Genomic DNA, 17,665 nt, shown 5'->3' with positions numbered 1-17,665 from the left:
AAATAAACAAATATTACGATTACTACTTGGAATCAAATAATTTCTGTTCATGAACAATAAGTAACAAGTGCAGCCGCTCTAATTAACATCTCACTAAAATGAAATTTTGATCAAATCAAAAACAAATTAAATATGACAAGTAGGTCTAAATAAATAAAGTTTGTGGTGTTGTCCGTCTTTGCGGGACGTCCCGTCAACATATTTTACACAATGAATATCTGCTTTGGGTCAGAACTTAAATAAAAAATAAAAAAATACGCCAAACTATGGATGTATGTGTCCCTGTTGTCAACGATACATTATCTTTCTGCTTCTCTTTTGGACGCTGTGCTTTGTCTCTGCTCCATGTGTGACACACAAATGACGTGAAACGTGTAAACACAGTAGACACTACTGTGTTTACAAGCGCAACCTGTCCACTAGGGAGGGGGCGCGGCTTAGTTGTAAATCGACAATTGTGATCAGTCAGAGGTGAAGCTTTTAGATCAGCTTTATATTGTCCAAACTGATTGGCTTCCAGTTGCAACTTGCTGAGCGCGGAAATCAGATCTGTCAGATCTGCAGACTTTTTTTTAATCAAAATGATCCACCCAGCACTAATTTTAATTATTTTCACCAGACATTATACCTGGAAAGATTTAAATATGACAGATTTTCCCGCTCAAAAACCGGCAATTACCGAATAACAGAAACACTGGTAGTACCACCAAAGCAAGCCAGGATGCAAGTCAAATCTTCCAAGACTGGGAGAATCACTGATTTTATTTTATTTTTTTAAGATTATTGTTTTGTGGAATTTCGCTTTATTAGCTAGGAGAGTGTAGAGACAGGAACGGCAGGCAGAGAGAGAGGGAAGGACTCAAACCCGGGTGTTAATGGTACGCGCTCAACCAGGTGAGCCACTGGGGTGCCCCAGAAGAATAATCTCTGATTGGCTAAGAGCACGTCCTGTAACCAAAACCCTGATCGAATGTCATGACAGTGGCCTTCCTTTATGCAAGCTGCTGGGATCCAGCATGGTGGATGGAGTTGGGGTGAAATTGACTACAGCAAAGAAAGACTGAAAGAGCCTGGACCTTGTAATCCGAATGCTGCCATTATCTTGGAACATACACACAAGACAGAACAAGAATGCCAAAACTTCTTCAGCTGTTCAATTCGATGCTCTGGGTCCCCCCGCTGCTGTCAGGATTATTGTCAACGGAAAAGGGTGAGTACTGTCAGATAATCGAAAGGCCCACTGCGCTGCTGGGATTCAGAGAAGCCGACACCACTGCACCAAAAGAGCTGACTGGGCATGCACGAGAGGAGCTCCCCGAGATAGAAAACAGCTTGGCGACATTCATCGTCCAGAGAGGCCAGGTCACGTCTAACTCACCAACTTCAAGCCGTACCATTTTTTTTAAGTGCATTCAGAGATTGTTCAACTGGACCTCGACATAATAGATTAATTGACTGATTAATTATTGATGAATGAAATGGGACATGGAGGAGGAGACAAGCGATCGAAAGAACGGCAGGTAGATCGTACGTAGACAAATGGGAAAGCGGCAGACCTGTCTTTGCATATGGTTACAGACTTCAGAGGTCACATGGGTTACCAAGTGAGACCATTTGGAAGCCTTGACATTTTACCTGTGTATTCAAGCATGTGAGCAGCTCTCAGTTTAAAAGACCTTAGAAGACTTTCCCATATCCCTGGCCAGCGCCAAAGAGTCAAATATCCACACAGCCATGCTAGGTGCAGAGGGCATGGCAATGACATTCAATGGAGGGTCATTGGATTCTAAGATATGAATTGCGCTGATGTCTACGTTATAGTTTGCTTGTGGCAATGACAGGATAAACCCACACAGGTCTCCCTTCTTGTCAACACCGTCAAGGATATTTGTCATGATACTAAACATGTGGCGTCACTGACAGCATGACCCTAGATTTTGAATATGTTCAGTCTAGCTGTTTCAAATGGGCACAGTCATCCAAACCCCTGAAAATTACCGACCAAACGATGTTACAAAAGTCCTAAACTGGACTTACAAGAGGAGTGTTTCCACAGAGGGTTAGCCACTCAGCACTGTGTCCTACCCTGCAGCATTAAAATCTTATCTGCATCTTAGGAGCACGTCTGAAGGAGCAGGAGGTGATTAGTTGGATTCATCTTTGTAATCCTAATAGTTGCTGATTTCGGAGGAGAGCTCGCCTCCCTTGCCCCCACCTGTTGCTGTGGTTGGCTGTGTGGCATTGGTTGGTGCTGGCCTGGTAGTGTCCTGTCATTTGCTCCAGCAGCCTTGCCAGGCGGGAACAGCCACTCTGCCCATGCTGGTAGCAGCACAGGGACTCCACACAGCTGAGGCCCGGCTTCTGGTGGGCTGGTATAGACTAGAGAAAGAGAGAGAGAGAGAGGCAGAAATACACAGAGACAGACAGTGGAGGGGAGGAGAGCAGGGGTTGAATAGGTGGCCGATTAGGATGAGAGAAAAACAGCGAAGGAAAAGGGGGAGAAAGGAGAGAAGAAAAATCTGTTAGCCCTTCAGCAAACAAGATGGTCACCCTCAGGTCTTGATTGAGTTATAGAGGTGATAGAAGGGCAATACAAGGCACACTACAACCAAACACTAATGAAGGGAACATTTCCAAATCATATTGTTCAGGGGTCTGTAATTATTGTGATGAACACATGATGAAAAATGTAAAACCAAAAATTGAATAATGACGAGAATGTCAAGAATAGCCATGGATTGTTGAGTAATTGCATCAGATTGGAAAGCTAAATCCGAATCTGTGCTTAGAAGATTTTGAGGGGGAGATTTTCTGTTGCTGACCTAATAATAATTTAATATTTTTATAGATTTTTTTTACTGTGTCTCTAATCCTATAATTAGCATACTATTTAGTATGTGAGCATTTTTATACGACAACGTAGTACATGAAGAAGAAGAAAGGCCGCTGTTTTTTTACTCACATACTGTTCTGAAGTACGCTGGACGATAGTACAGATATGTTGTTTGAAGTATTTCGTACTCCAGTTTGGGCATAGCATTGGATTGCCAAATGATATCTCTGGCTGTTCTAAACATCTTTAAACATTTGTGCGGACACCCAACTGCCATCGATGTGATGGATCACTCGGGTTGCAGCATTACTTAACCAACAAAGACAGGGAACCAAGTCTGGGATTAAATTCACTGGCACAGAATCTGCTCAACATAATTTTACCTCCTTTTTACTGCATGCTGTCGCTTTATTGCTGGCTCAGACACAGAACAACTGACTTGAAATGGACGGAGCGGCAGATGGGACTACATGAAAGGGAAGCTGCTGCCAGAAGAGCTGTGGATCAGATCTCCCTTGCTTTGCATAACTGAGTCAGCAACTCAGAGACTTGTGCAGGAAAGTGGATTGTGATGGAACGTGAGGGGGATAAGCTCTAGAGATGAGACCAGTATAGGTGTGGAGAAAAAGACAAAAATTGCAAACGTCGACTGGGGTGTTGGGTACTTATTCGTACTTTTTCTTACGTGTAATATATTAAGCCAAGCGATATGTTGCTATGGTGATGACTCCAATAAAATATATTAAAATGAATTATTTTGTGTGTTTATATATAAGAATTTTAGTGATCTTAAGTAATTGTACTATCCTCTCGTTGTCCAAATCTGTACCAGACTTGATATGCTACGTAACAACCGAATCATTCCATTGCGAAGGATGGCAAAACATTTAAATATCGAACTCCTGCAAAGACGGGTCATAAATATTCCTGTATGCGCAAACCAGCTCAGTGAGTCTTACCTCTAACTTCTCCATTTTGAAATGAAATTAAATGAGAAAAAACTATCTTTGCGGCCCTCGCACCAAGTCACAAAATCTGTGAGGTGCGCAATGTCGCGTAGGTCCCCACTTGTCATGGTGCCTCCCCCTGGTGATGTCATTAGCTTTTATGTTGTCAATTAATCTACGATTAAGGTGTAAGGTTAAGGTTAACAACAATCGATTTAGGAAATTACTTTAAATTTGCATCCCTACAACCAACAGTAAAGCACATAATATGAATAATGCAGGTATCCCTGAATGGGTTAACTCTGTTTTGGATAAGTCCAACACAACATTATTATAAAAGGTGAGATCAACATTATACTGTCACTATGCCAATGAGAAACACTATTAATAAAAATCTAAAAGCTTTAAGACATTACAACATAGCTGCGGATTCAAGGCTATGGCCTTCGTCTGCTGATAAAACCCCCCAAAGCTCATTGGTGGGTGAAGTACCCTTGAGTTCAGGATGTAGGGTTTAGCTCACAGTACCAACCAAAATATTGGCTGCAGCAGTAAGCGCCACACTTCCGATAAATCACATGTGTAGCTCAATGGTTCATTTGAGTACACATTGTATTAACTATACTGAGGTTAACAAAATGTTGTTTTTTTTTAGTATACTGCCTTTAAAACAAACAAGCAAATAAAATAAAAGTGGAATGTAAAAACATGCAAATGAAATGAAGGGGGGGGCATGATAGACATAGTAGAGGGGACAAGATGCCAGCATGCAGATGGTAGCATTCTTCAGTAACTCTTTCTCGATCCAACCCACTTTTGACCCATGAGAAGAAGAGTACAATGGGGGAAACACTATGGTGGCTGGGTTAAAGGAGCATGCATTGGGGCTAACCATGGAAGGAACGAGGGCAAGGTTGGTCAACAGAGCCACATGAATTCAAATCAGGAAGCAAAGGTCATTGTAGCATACAAGCTGGGGGCTCAAGTAAAGTAAATATAAAGAAAAGGGGGATTAACTGCAATAGATAACTACAGAGGGCAGCATGATGGATGAGGAAAAGGACGATTATGGTGGAGCAGTGGTACTACCCAGGGGAGCAGGGGTCTGGGCTGGGGGAAGCAGGGGGAGGATAAGCAGCTAGCAGGTGCCAATTGTCCTCCCCTGGGCTCCATTGGGCTTTAACAGTGTCATATTCTGGGCAGACTGAAACCTTAGCTGAAGCTAAGTTGGTCTCTCTGACATCTCAACAGTCAGCTACCTAGTCAGTTTGTACACCACTTAGCAAAATATTTTTTTAGTAAGCAAGCCAATCAACAATCTGTCATGGCAAGAAAGCAAACAAATAAACCAGACACCAAGCAGTTTTGAGCATGCACTGTAGAAAGGGGATACAGGTAATCATCTTACCAGCGCTACAGTATATACTAACATACACTGAACAGCCAAAACATTAAAAGCACTGACAGGTGAAGTGAATACATTGCTCATCTTGTTCCAGTGGCACCATCAAGGGGTGAGATGTATAAGCCAGCAAGTGAACAGTCACTTCTTGAAGTTGATGTGTTGGAAGCAGGCAAGCGTAAGGACTTTAGCGACTTTGACAAGAGCCAAATTGTGATGGCTAGACGACTGGGTCAGAGCATCTCAAAAACTGCAGGTCTTGTGGGGTGTTGCCAGTATGCAGTGGTTAGTACCTACTAAAAGTGGACCAAGGAAGGAAAAGTGATGAACCGGTGACAGGGTCATGGGTGCCCAAGGCTCAGTGATGAGCATGGGGAGCGAAGGCTAGCCAATCCGATCTGGTCCGATCCCACAGAAGAGCTACTGTAGCAATAATTGCTGAAAAAGTTAATGCTGGTTATGATAACAAAGGTGTCAGAACACACAGTGCATTGTAGCTTGCTGCGTATGGGCTGCATAGCCCACAGACCAGTCAGAGTGCTGTCCCTTTTCCACCGCCGAAAGTGCATTCACAGGGCCTGCTAATCAGCTCAAGTGGCTCCCATTGAAACTCTCTTTGGGCCCTCACAGATTTTAATGAGGACCATGCTGGTAGGTCTGGCAAAATATTTACCCATACCTTAAGCGTGATGACTGACAACCGGTGTGCCCGCTCCTGCCATTTCTGGAAGAGCAGCAGGCAGCTTGCAAACAGTTGCTTAGCAGTAGTGGCATTGTGACTGATAATGTTATAAATGGGCTGCATCTAGGTAGCAAAAACCACACTAAATGGTCAGTGTCAGCTCAATGTCTCCTTACCCTCCTGCAGTGGAGAACATTTCATTGCTGATGGCAGGTGTTGCCTTGGAAGTTATCCCTCGCCACCGGGAGATGCTTCACCTCTGGATGTGGGTAGTGTAGTGCAGTGTAATGTAGATGGTTAGAATATGCAGGAGACAGGAGCATATAAATGTGCTGGTGAACCGTACCATCTTTCTGGTACTCAATTTCTATTTTTCAAAAAATATGAAGACTTATTATTTATAAGTCCTCATATTTTTAGAAAAATACTACTTTAATCACCAGATCTACCCAGTGTGTACAGGGGGCATTCCTCAGGACCAGACAGAAACATCATGCAGATTGATTCTCCCTTGAGGAAATGACTAACCCACAGGTGCAGAACACTCTGGCCCAATAATCTTCTAAATGGGCAGTCAGTCTCTCTACAGGAGATAGGATCTGCACTCTCAGCAGGCAGGATTGCATCTGGTATCCAAAACTGGGACATCTGTGTGTATGCATTTGGCCCCTAAATGGCCGGATCTCATCTAACCAAGCAGTGTACCAGGTAATTCGAAGGACACTAGAGTAAACACTAGAGTGTGCTTACTTTCCACGTTAACCAGGCCATTGAGCTGGCAGCATATGATGCCACATGCTACACGGTGCATATGATGCACGACACTGCCAAGTGCTGGTCCTTCAGCTACATATGGAAGCAACAAATGGGGTCAAGCCGTGCAAAGTTGAGACTCTCCATCGGGATTGCAGTGGATAACAGAGTCATACATATCCACAGGCCCAGTGTACTCTAGGTGCTTCCATCAGGAGTGTCTACTGGGTGACATTGAGAAATGTGTCACTGGGTGATGCACATAAGCAGTTTGGATTGTGGACAGGGTCAATGTGGCTGCTTGCAGTGCTGTAGTAACAGCTATGATGCAGTTTCTATAACCAGAAGAATTCAATTCAAAAATGTTTTGGATTTCAAGTTTGACATTGTTGAACTTGAACTCTACTTGTAGACTAACTCTCTCCTAGATGCAATGGCATACAAATACTGTGTTGTATGCCCAGCATGCTGAGAGCACAGGTTAAAAACAAAACGAAAAAAAAAAAACACAGCTCTCAATAAGGGAGGTTAGGCTTTCCTATGAGCTTGACCTTGTCATCCAGCATTATGCACGACCTAACTGGCACTCAGGAAGAATGGAAAGTTACATACTTTTCAATGAATGGTTCAATAAATTTTGGATGAATAGTTGTTTTTCTGCTTACTTTATGGTTTATGCTTGGATATTTCAAATATAGCCCATATATGTATTGCTTGGTTATTATTATTATTATATACTGGTCATATATCATTGCCATTATGCAATAATAGCAGGAAGTGCTCGTGAAGCTAATGGTTGTAGAATGTTGCATGATTAGGAGATACAGTATTAAATATTGTATGTAGTATGGTATATATAGTATTGCAACAAAAAAATTTCAAAATAGAAAAAAACATTGTTCAGACAGGCTTTTTTCACTATCTTGGACAGAACACACTGAAATATCCAAGATCATAGTAATAATAGCCATGAACAGTGTATTTGGGAAGATCTTTAACCATCAATGCTTAACAGCAGTTTGCACATTCTGATTGGCTGATATATAGCAAATGTTAGCCACTATGATGGCAGTTATTCTTCCAGTCTTCATACTTAATATCACATCAAAGCTAGCTGTTCCTCATGCTCCAACAGGACAGCGTCATGATGCTCTATCAACCCAAATGTCGGCCATGCAACTCTGAAGAATCCAGCCTTGTAGGAAAGGAAGAACTGTGCAGGCCGGTGTTCTTGAGATGCGGTAGGTGCTAAGAAGTGTGACTGACTTTTTCCAACTTTGGGGCATGGTGGGCGAGACCTGCGCAAAGAAGACTGTCCATGCTAGGGACAGATGTAGGAGCGATACATGGGGTGGGGGTATTTACCATGCTTGAATGTAGTTTGATCTGGTGTCTCACACCTTGCCTAAGTATACAATTGTAAAGACAACCATTGGGCAATGTAATTGATAGTGCTCAAGAAAGTGCAAAGTTCCATGTTGCCTCCCCATGCAGTTATACGTAATATGGAATGCCAGCCCAATCCTGCTCCATTACCAATGGTGGTTTTCCACCGCCGTGCAGAAACCCATTAACCTGCATATTTTGGATTTTTCCACTGCCAACTAAGATGTGCCATGCAGAAGTACCTTTGCTGCTTTTAGATCCTGGTTAGGCCTAGTACTAAGCATACAAACTGAGTCACATGGGTGGTTGACATACTGTTGAGAGATATTGCTCACATTTTGTCCTGATTTGGTAACTTCTCTAAAGTTAAATAAAAATGCTTTAGATAACAACATGCTACTTGTTCAATCGAAAAGCGCATTAAAAGACCACATATGCAATGGCATATGGCACAATGAATGATGCCACAGACTTGTGTTCCAACAGCGCAAGTTTAGCAAAAAGGTCATGGCTAAGTTCCCCTCGCTCACAGCGCCCTTCATGACCTGTGAGTATTGGTAGGTTTGTCATGGGCATGCAGTCACAGTGAACACACAAAGGGCCATGTTCCAACACAAACAACATGTGCCTTTACAGTTTGTACCCGTACATACCATTTTACATTATGTCCCATGTTCATAGTCAGTATTAAATCAACTTGGTATTGCTAAAAGACTGTGGCAATGCAAAATTCCATAACTCTTGAACTAGCCTCAGGATGTTTTTCATCTTCGTTGTACAGTAGAACCTTATTTATCCAAACCCCATAGTCATTTAAACTAGCATGTCGTGTTCTCACATTGGGCCTCATTCACTTACAGTGCACCAAACAAATATGTGCTAAAATCGTGCGTAAGCAGGTTCCAAGCAAAAATTGTGATAACTAATATATTCTGATTTTCATTTGGTCTTACTTTAGGAGGAAATTTAGAACCTCCTTGGACCAGTTGTACGAACAAATCACAAAGATGCCGAATCCAGAAAATGATATTGCCAAACTTTAACTAAATGTAATTAGTATAGTAGCACCACAATTAGTAAAAAAAAAATGTAAATATTACATGTGAATTATATATCATATTACATAAAATATTATACAATATAAAAAAAATATATATTTACAACTACCAAAAGCCCCAATATTACTGGATGAACCTTAGAGATAGAGCGCATCTTTAGAGATCGCCAGGATATGTTTACTGAGCGTGATCAACGGCTGATCATTCATTCAATTAATAAAAAGAAAAAAAAGTTTTAATACCAATCCACTTTTTTCAGCCAACATGGTTTAACGGAGCCCACTGGCTACTAATTAGATGTTTGGCGCACTTGTTTGTCAATTTGAAATGGTTTGGACATCAAAATGCACACATGATCAACAACAAATGTGGCTAATACATAGACATCTTGAATCCGTTGGTGATTTTGCGCATCCAGCTTTCTTGCGCACAAAGAAAGAACATTTGTAAGCATATATTTGTGAATGAGGCCCAGTATGATCTATAAATAAAATCACTACAGTGCATTTTGTCAATGTGTTTTGATTGCAACACTGCTATTAAACGGAGCCGTTAACCATTTACTGTCAGAATGAAACATCACAATATCCGCCATTATTTACTCAGACGTATCCATAAACATAAAATACATAAATAACTCTAGAAATAAATATCCCAACATCAAATTGTACTTAAATCTGCAGTTATAACTTCTGTTGTAGCCTGAGTGCATAAGAGTCCTGTTTTAACACGCTTCTGAAAAAAACATACACTCTTTTGCATGCTGCAGTATCTATTGCTTAATAACTGACTGGTATAGCTGGTGAGAAAAGGGAAGAAAGTTTGGATAAACAAGGTTCTACTGTACTTGTTGAGTCTGAATGCATGCGATATAAAACCCTGAAGTATTTGTTTCCTCTTTTCTCTTGTCCTTGTACACTTCCTGGTACATAGGATGTGTCAGGATTTCCAACCGTCAATACAGTTAGTTAAAATCTTCACTTGAATTGAATTGATCTTGGGTAAAATATATAATAGCAGAGCCGCTATTCCGCTGAGGCCTGATTCTACTCCAAAAGGATAAAAATACTACAGTAGACAGAAACGATTTTGGGATGCATTAAAACGGGGGGAGTGGGGGGTAAATTATGCCCTTTGCTATCATTCTTTAAATTGTTTAACACAAAGTAATCTCAGTCATGAATAGCCAAGAATCTGATTACGTTTCTGCATTCAGTCTAAGGCAGGCAGCATGTTGCTTGTGTTAGAGTAAGACCTCAGTACAAAAGATATCTGAACAGAAGACCAGACCTAGGGAAAGGGCTAAAATTTGATATAGTGATTGTCAATTGTGCTTCTTGTAAAAAAAAAAAAGAAGAAGCAATATTTCTCCTTTTGTTAGAGTGAATATAAAAGTGAGATTCCCTTTTGATGTAATTATACCATTACTCCTGTGAACAGTATGTTGATTTTGTTAAATTAATCTAATCAAATTTATTTCTATTATGAAAAATGTAAGGTTATAAATACATATCTCATTAAAGTAATAATAAGTAATTGTAAATGCATGACATCTTAAAACAGAACCAGGGCAGTAGAGATTGGTGTAATTGCTCCAGTCAGAAATACCAATTTTACAAAATTGAAATATTGCTTTTGCTTTTTTTTTCTTTCTTGTTTATTTGTAGTTGTAATATTTTTTCCACTTGATGGATTTCTATCCCAGCACTAGCGCAACCCTCTCCGCTCTACCTAATCTTGCCCAGCTGACTCTTGGCTCTGGACAAAGGCTGCAAAGCGATGAAGTCATCCCCTATCGCTTCACGATTGGAGTACATCTACACAGGGGGTGGGACACACACACACACACACACACACACACACACACACACACACACACACACACACACACACACACACACACACACACACACACACACACACACACACACACACACACACACACACACACACACACACACACACACACACACAAAATATGAAGTGAACACAGTACAAAAAGGAGAAAGGACAGGAGGAAGAACAGAGACACAAGCTGGTTAGAACCCACTCATCATTCCCCATTCACACACACACACACACACACACACACACACACACACACACACACACACACACACACACACACACACACACACACACACACACACACACACACAGTTATAGCAGAAATATAAAGCACCACATAGACATGAGTGAATAAGTCAGACAAAACAGAAAAGGTTAAAAGGAGGGAAATCTCTAGGTGTGCAAGAAAGCTGCAGTAGAAAGTCTTGAGTCTGTGTGCGCATCCAGGGGGGGTTGCATGTGTGTGTGTGTGAGCTCGTCAATGACCATATGCTATACGTGTGACCGACCGCCATGCTCTTCCTGTGAACAAGTGCGGTATTATCTGTGACCCTAGAGTGGATGGGAAATAAGAAAAGTGTTGCCCTGGATCAAAGTTCTTCAAGTCTCGTGTTGAGTGGGAATGTAAAAATGTTGAGAGCTTGTCTAAGTATTTGTCATGTGACAGATTGTGGATTGTGGTCATATTGTTGAGAAAAGTGACCTTCTGCTATCTAGGCAATGCCAGTTTGACGTCAGCATTCCTGATTGAATACCATTTCAAAACAGGAAAACCACTTCAATTGACAATTGGTTAGCTATCTACATTTTCATTTGATGATGGAGAACAATCCACCACCTCAGAATCATCGCTTGAGTGATTGCTGTGTGTTCACTTTTGCCATCAATCATCGGAGCAAAGGTTTGGGGAGAAGTGTTGTTAAGAAGGTGCTTTTTTTTCGGGCCGATTGATTCAATCATCAACCAAACAGTCATGTTTTATGTGGTAAAAATTGAAAATTTTAAAGATTTGAAAATTGAAAAGTACGGTTTAGCTGTGAAGGCCCTGTCTGAACCTATTCTTTCCATTTTCTTTTGTTTTCTTTTATTTTAATATTTAATCTTGGCTCCGCCTCCTGTCCTACCTGGCTCTTCTGGGTGCTGGTGGGCTGCAAGTGCCGGTATAAGACCTTCTTCACCACGTCGGGAAAGAGGCAGGTGATGACAATGATGATGATGGCGAACCAGGCCGAGCCACTGGATAGCAGCTGGACGAAGACAAAGTACATGTCCTGGGTGTGGAGGAAGGGCCTGCCATGGGTGAGTAGGACGGGTAGAGAGAGTGGATGAAAACACAGGTGACATTAATCAAACTATCAGTTTATCAGTGCTCTTTTGCTGATGTGGTTATATCTCACCCTTGCGCAGGGAAGGTTGTTTATCTTCAGTACAGCAGTCAATGGAAATGCACATCCAGTCACATTTTCACTAACCCTTACCCAACTTATTTAGAAATTCACTTTAAATCAGATTAGCTTTCAGGCCAGCCGGCAAGGAATTCACTACCTAGGTTGCCTAGGACAGAAACAGGACAACCCACCCAAAACCGAGTTATCTGCCTTTGAAATCAGTTTTTACGGGGGCACACCAATTCCAACAGGGTTTCCAGTGGGTTCTTACCAGATGATGCCTCCGTAGAAGAGCGAAAACACAAAGTAGAACGCTATGGAACCCCAGGTCACAAAGTGGTTCATCCAGGTCCAGAAGTGAGTCTCCAACGCCAACTGTAATTTTACACACACACACACACACACACACACACACACACACACACACACACACACACACACACACACACACACACACACACACACACACACACACACACACACACACACACACACACTTCTGAAATGGCATATGCCAAATTAGTGTTCATTAGGTTTTTCTTTAACCTTTTACTTTTTAGAACTTATGTCTTGAGACAGGACTAAATAATTAATCAACAAGATTGCTCTCCATCTGTTATGGTCGATATTACTTTAAAATAGTGTTAGAGTTCAAGTCCTCACTGGCTGGGACTGAGGCACATCAGAGTCAAAGCACTGTGAAGTCCAAGACCACACTGATTACTGAAAAATCCAGACTTGAGATAGAGTTCATATTGGTGTACTAAGACCCCGGAGTGATGTACATAACTGACAGGGAAACGATTATCAGCAGCTACAAGCCTCTAAGGACAGCACAGGATCCATATTCCCACTTTCCACATCCACACTTATCAAAGGAAGCCAGAACCATGCATATAGGCCTTTTCTTTTCAGAAATATTACAGAATTATTTTGAGTTTGTCCTTTTAACGGCTTAATGTGGGCCAGCAAAGACCTTTGAGACTGCACTGTGATTAAGGGCTTCATAAATAAGCGTGACTCTTACTGTGGCACAAAACTGTCCTGGAATTTGGTCTCAATAGACCGGTGTCGATAATCGTATTTTGTGGGATGTTTTTGCACTAAGCTTAGCATTAAGCACGTTAAAATAATTAACCAAGCTTTTAGTTTGCCCAACTACTCATTTATAGTTAAGAGTAACTTAAAAGTTAATTGTAGTATATAATGCAAGTGGTTGGGTGTGGTGTACCTTTAATGTCACAGTAATAACCATGACGGTGAAGACCAGGGTTCCAAACGTCCAGTTGCCAAACATCTAAAAATAGAGACAATGGTCTTAAAATAAAAAAAAGGTCTTAAAATCTAAAGATATATTCAGTGTCGTTGCATCCCCGGAAATTGTTTAACATGTGACGGGTTAAAAAAAATAAAATATAAAAATAAAAGAAATGGGAGAAAGAATTATTAAATCTATGAAACCCGCAGAGCTCACGCTGCTTACCAGCTGCCTGTTAGCCCGTAAGATCTGAAGACATGCACAGCGTGAGAGAAAGAGGAAAGAGCTATAAGAAAACACAAGCTTGAGAGAAGGCGGCTTTTCAAAAAACAGAAATCAAAACCTTAGTGAGTTGTGACAGGTTGCAAGATGGGCTATATGACAGACAGAACAGAAATGAGATTGTAGAGATGGAGGCCGAAAGTTGGATGCAGAAAGACAAGGCAAGCAACCAGTCCCCAGCGATTAGCTAGCTCAAATTTGTATGGATAAACGCACCTGCTGAACATTTGAGGAACAAAAATACATTATTTCCACTTTCATTGAAAACTGTCCTTCTCATTACAGTGTATATACTGTAACAAGATTAAGAAAGGAGAAAAAAAGATCAGATGCAGACTTACCTGTCCGTTGCCCATGAGGCTGGTGTCCTCTCCCATCAGGATGTAGGATCCGAAGAAGAAGACAAAGGCATGACAGAAGCCAAGAAGAGTCCAGTAGAGAAAGGTCCGGAAGGACAGAAGGGAGTTCCTACTGATGTCCCTGGTGGAGAAACACACACCCACATAATGTGCTTATGCAGTTGGGTGTGGCCGTGATTTCATTTTAAGATGTAAGGCAGTTAGTTCGGCCTACATCCCTCTGTTGACCACTTGAAGCTTTTTTTGACCATTCGATGATAAATGTTCCTGACCGTGTATCTTACTTCTCACATAGATAAATGGGATGGGATGGTAGCTCAGGAGATAGAGCTGGTAGTCTAGTAATCTAAAGGTTGCTGGTTCAATCCCAGGCTCCTCCTGCTAGCATGCTGTAGTGTCCTTGAGCAAGACACTTAACCCCTAATTGCTCCTGATGGCTGCATCCGTCGGTGTTTGAATTGTAAGTCGCTTTGGATAAAAGCGTCTGCTAAATGTAATGTAATAAGCTTCACATGTCGGGTGCACCTTACCTATAAAGCACAGGTTTACTGTGGAGCATATGGGGGTGGACCAGCTGCTCAAACAGACTGTACACCAGGATGGGCAGAGAGGTGAAGACGATGTTGTACAGCGTCAGGTAGACACTGTCATACAGAGTCTGAGATGCACAGATAGAAAGAGCGATTGAACGAGTGGGGGCAGCTTTAGGAGCACAACACCTATCCATTTGATCCAAGTTTTACAGGTAATCTCCGTCTATCTGAGAAGTGGTCTTACTGGAATTCACCATCTCTGAATGAGTTACGAATGCGCTTATTTAGAATGGCGTACAAAATCTTTTTATGCCTTTACTAATTTACATGCCTAAATACATCTATTTAGGCATTTAGGCATGTAAATTAGTAAAGGCATAAAAAGATTTTGTGACAGGATAGCCGCATTAAAACAGTAACAGATTGAACGCAAAATGTGATTGAATGTGAAAATGAGCAATATGAGCAAAATGATGAAAATCTGGAAAAACGCGTTCACTATGATGCTGCTTTTAATTTGAATGTAATTGTGACCTTGCTCCAAATATGGAAATGATGATTTGTACAGCGTGCCGTTTGTTTGTCCTAAGTTTCGTCTCAAACTATGATCAGATTGTTAAGTCTGCATGTAAACGCAGTAGGGACACTTTCCAAGGGACAGAAAGACTTACTGGGTCAAACAGAGACACGGACACTTACTTGTTGTGAAAACAGACAGAAGAATTGGTATAAAAACTGGGGCGTGATAAAACACACATTCTAGAAAAGGAGATAGCGAGAAAGACAGAGGGACAAAAAAAGTTGACATGAGAGACTGAATGAGACACTGATATTCATGTGTCGGACTGACAAACGGCTAAGGTTTAGACCCCTTATGTTATCCCTCTGTGTCTATCTACATGTATTGAAAGAAAATCATGCTCAATGTTGTAAAAAACATTTTTTGAAAGAGTCAGTTTGACTACCGCAATAGAAGTTTCCGGAATTGCCCCATGTCAGGCTGTGTACCACCTGAGGAATTTGCCTCACACGGTAATAAAACATTTTACACAACTTCAGTATCTATCAACTCGATACAAGTTCAGGTTTAAAATCATCATCCATTAAAAAGCAACTTGCAGATTGGCAAACCCAGTGAATTAATGAGTGGGGAAATTATGAAGCAATTGGATAAAAAAAAAAAAAATTTTAACGTAGAATTACAGCTGGACTTATTTCTGTAATGCAGTTAGCCACTGCCACCTAAACATCTGAAATTGCCCACAAACTAGAATGTGACATCAAGTAGGTGAGATGGAAGAAAGCTAGTGCTACAGTTCTTGGCAAGTAGAAGAAAAGAGGAGACGGAACTACCTTTTTATTTTCGATTTATTTCCGTTAAGTTTCCTACTTGTATGAAACGAAAAATGCATACATAACTAAGAGAACTTACTGGATTTTTGTGTAAATACATGCACTGTAATGGGGAGACTTTCACAGACACTCCTCCTGGCTGCGCAGAGTTATCAATACCCGCTATCGAGAGAACTTCAAATAAATACTAAGAACTGGACAAACATTGAGTTACCTTGTAGAAAAAGTACTGTACAAGAGTAGATATTCTTATGTAGTAGAAGTGGCCGTGAACCAGCAGGAGCTTAGCCAGGAACTTGAACCTGGCAACTGCATAATCGCTGTTTCTTGCAGCCTGACGACCCTCCTTCCCCATGATGCCTGGTTGAGAAAAAACACACGCACACAACACGTTTGGTCACAGTGAGTTAAGATGAGGTTTGTTGTATTCTGTGTGTGTGCATGCGTACCTATGCCCACATGGGCTTCCTGGATCATGCTGACATCATTGGCGCCATCACCGATAGCTAGGGTGATCGGTTTCTCTGGGGAAGTCTTTATTAGACGCACCACCTGAACAAGACAGGATACGAGAGAGGACAGAAGCAGCAGTGAAACAAAGCATACTCTGCCTTCTCTCCTTAAATCAGTGTTGAAGTAGATGGAAAGGAGTTTACCACCGAGCAGAAAGGCTCCAGTAATGGTTCCAAAACATATTAAAGGACAGGTCGGCTTGAAGGTGGGGGTGAGCTGTGCACTACCTTGGCCTTTTGCAGGGGGGCCATGCGGCAGCACAGGACGGCAGAGCAGTTTTTACACACTTCCATGAATAGCTTCTCATGCTCCCGCAGGGCCAGAGACAGACTGGCTCCATCCACCACCAGGCCATGCTGGATGACATGATCCTCCTTTATCCTAGGGAACCGTAAAGAGAGATGGAAAGTTGAAGAGGGAAAAAAAGAACACACTGCAAAAAATAAATTATATTGTCAAACCCCAAGTTTGGGGGAAAATAAATGATTTAGGGGGTTAAGATTATTTTGATGAAAATGATGTAAACTAGAAAAAAAAAAATGTCCTATGGAAAATCTAGAAAACATTGTATTCTTAAAACAAGGAAAGCTGCTTTGACTTCTTAGTGGGGAGCCCCAAACTGTTCGCTATTTTCTTGGAGAGAAAGTTTATTTTTTCCCCCATGTGAGTTAGTTGTGGACATATATCAAAGTCGAATAATAATGTTATACACACACAATTCCGTGCCAGTCAGTTTATCTCAAAAAGGTCTATTGTATAAGTTCAAAATGTTCCTTTTGCAGAGCAGGAAAAAAAATGACAGTAGGGCAGGGATTTTCGTCGTTAGAGCAATGTGTAACAAGTCACCAATCATTAATCTGATTGGAACAATCAGTGTCTGGGAGTGTATTTGATGAGTGTATTTGATGAGTGTCTCTGCGGCGCACATCCCATCACTAGCCCCGACTCATCACTACAGTAACCCGGGAGTATGAACAACGGTGCCAGGGCCCTGAGAAATGTTGACAATAAAATGGCACCCACATAATAAAATAACGTTGTGAAGACAGGAGACACGGACAAACACACAG

At 41.4% G+C, this 17,665-nt stretch overlaps 1 protein-coding gene across 6 annotated transcripts in view; it reads right to left on the bottom strand.

Moving 5' to 3' along the window:
- atp11b (ATPase phospholipid transporting 11B) overlaps positions 1 to 17,665 on the bottom strand; it is a 74,279-nt gene that overhangs the window by 5,455 nt on the left and 51,159 nt on the right. For 3 of the 6 annotated variants that reach the window (XM_080007915.1, XM_080007917.1, XM_080007914.1), the window contains 11 exons: positions 16,823 to 16,976; positions 16,532 to 16,634; positions 16,297 to 16,442; positions 15,429 to 15,488; positions 14,727 to 14,854; positions 14,179 to 14,317; positions 13,781 to 13,804; positions 13,529 to 13,594; positions 12,569 to 12,672; positions 12,034 to 12,199; positions 2,216 to 2,379 (listed from right to left, as the gene is read on the bottom strand). In XM_080007915.1, the coding sequence (XP_079864041.1) occupies positions 2,216 to 2,379; positions 12,034 to 12,199; positions 12,569 to 12,672; positions 13,529 to 13,594; positions 13,781 to 13,804; positions 14,179 to 14,317; positions 14,727 to 14,854; positions 15,429 to 15,488; positions 16,297 to 16,442; positions 16,532 to 16,634; positions 16,823 to 16,976 (1,254 nt within the window). Of the gene's footprint in view, positions 1 to 2,215; positions 2,380 to 10,792; positions 10,879 to 12,033; positions 12,200 to 12,568; positions 12,673 to 13,528; positions 13,595 to 13,780; positions 13,805 to 14,178; positions 14,318 to 14,726; positions 14,855 to 15,428; positions 15,489 to 16,296; positions 16,443 to 16,531; positions 16,635 to 16,822; positions 16,977 to 17,665 lie in introns of all 6 variants that reach the window. The other 3 variants (XR_013844355.1, XR_013844356.1, XM_080007916.1) reach the window with 2 other exon arrangements.

The sequence above is a fragment of the Zeus faber genome, assembly GCF_960531495.2.
Source record: "Zeus faber genome assembly, chromosome: 1".
Classification (NCBI taxonomy): Eukaryota; Metazoa; Chordata; class Actinopteri; order Zeiformes; family Zeidae; genus Zeus; species Zeus faber.
Note: the sequence above shows the minus strand (reverse complement) of the source record. Positions and strands in the feature narration are given on the sequence as shown.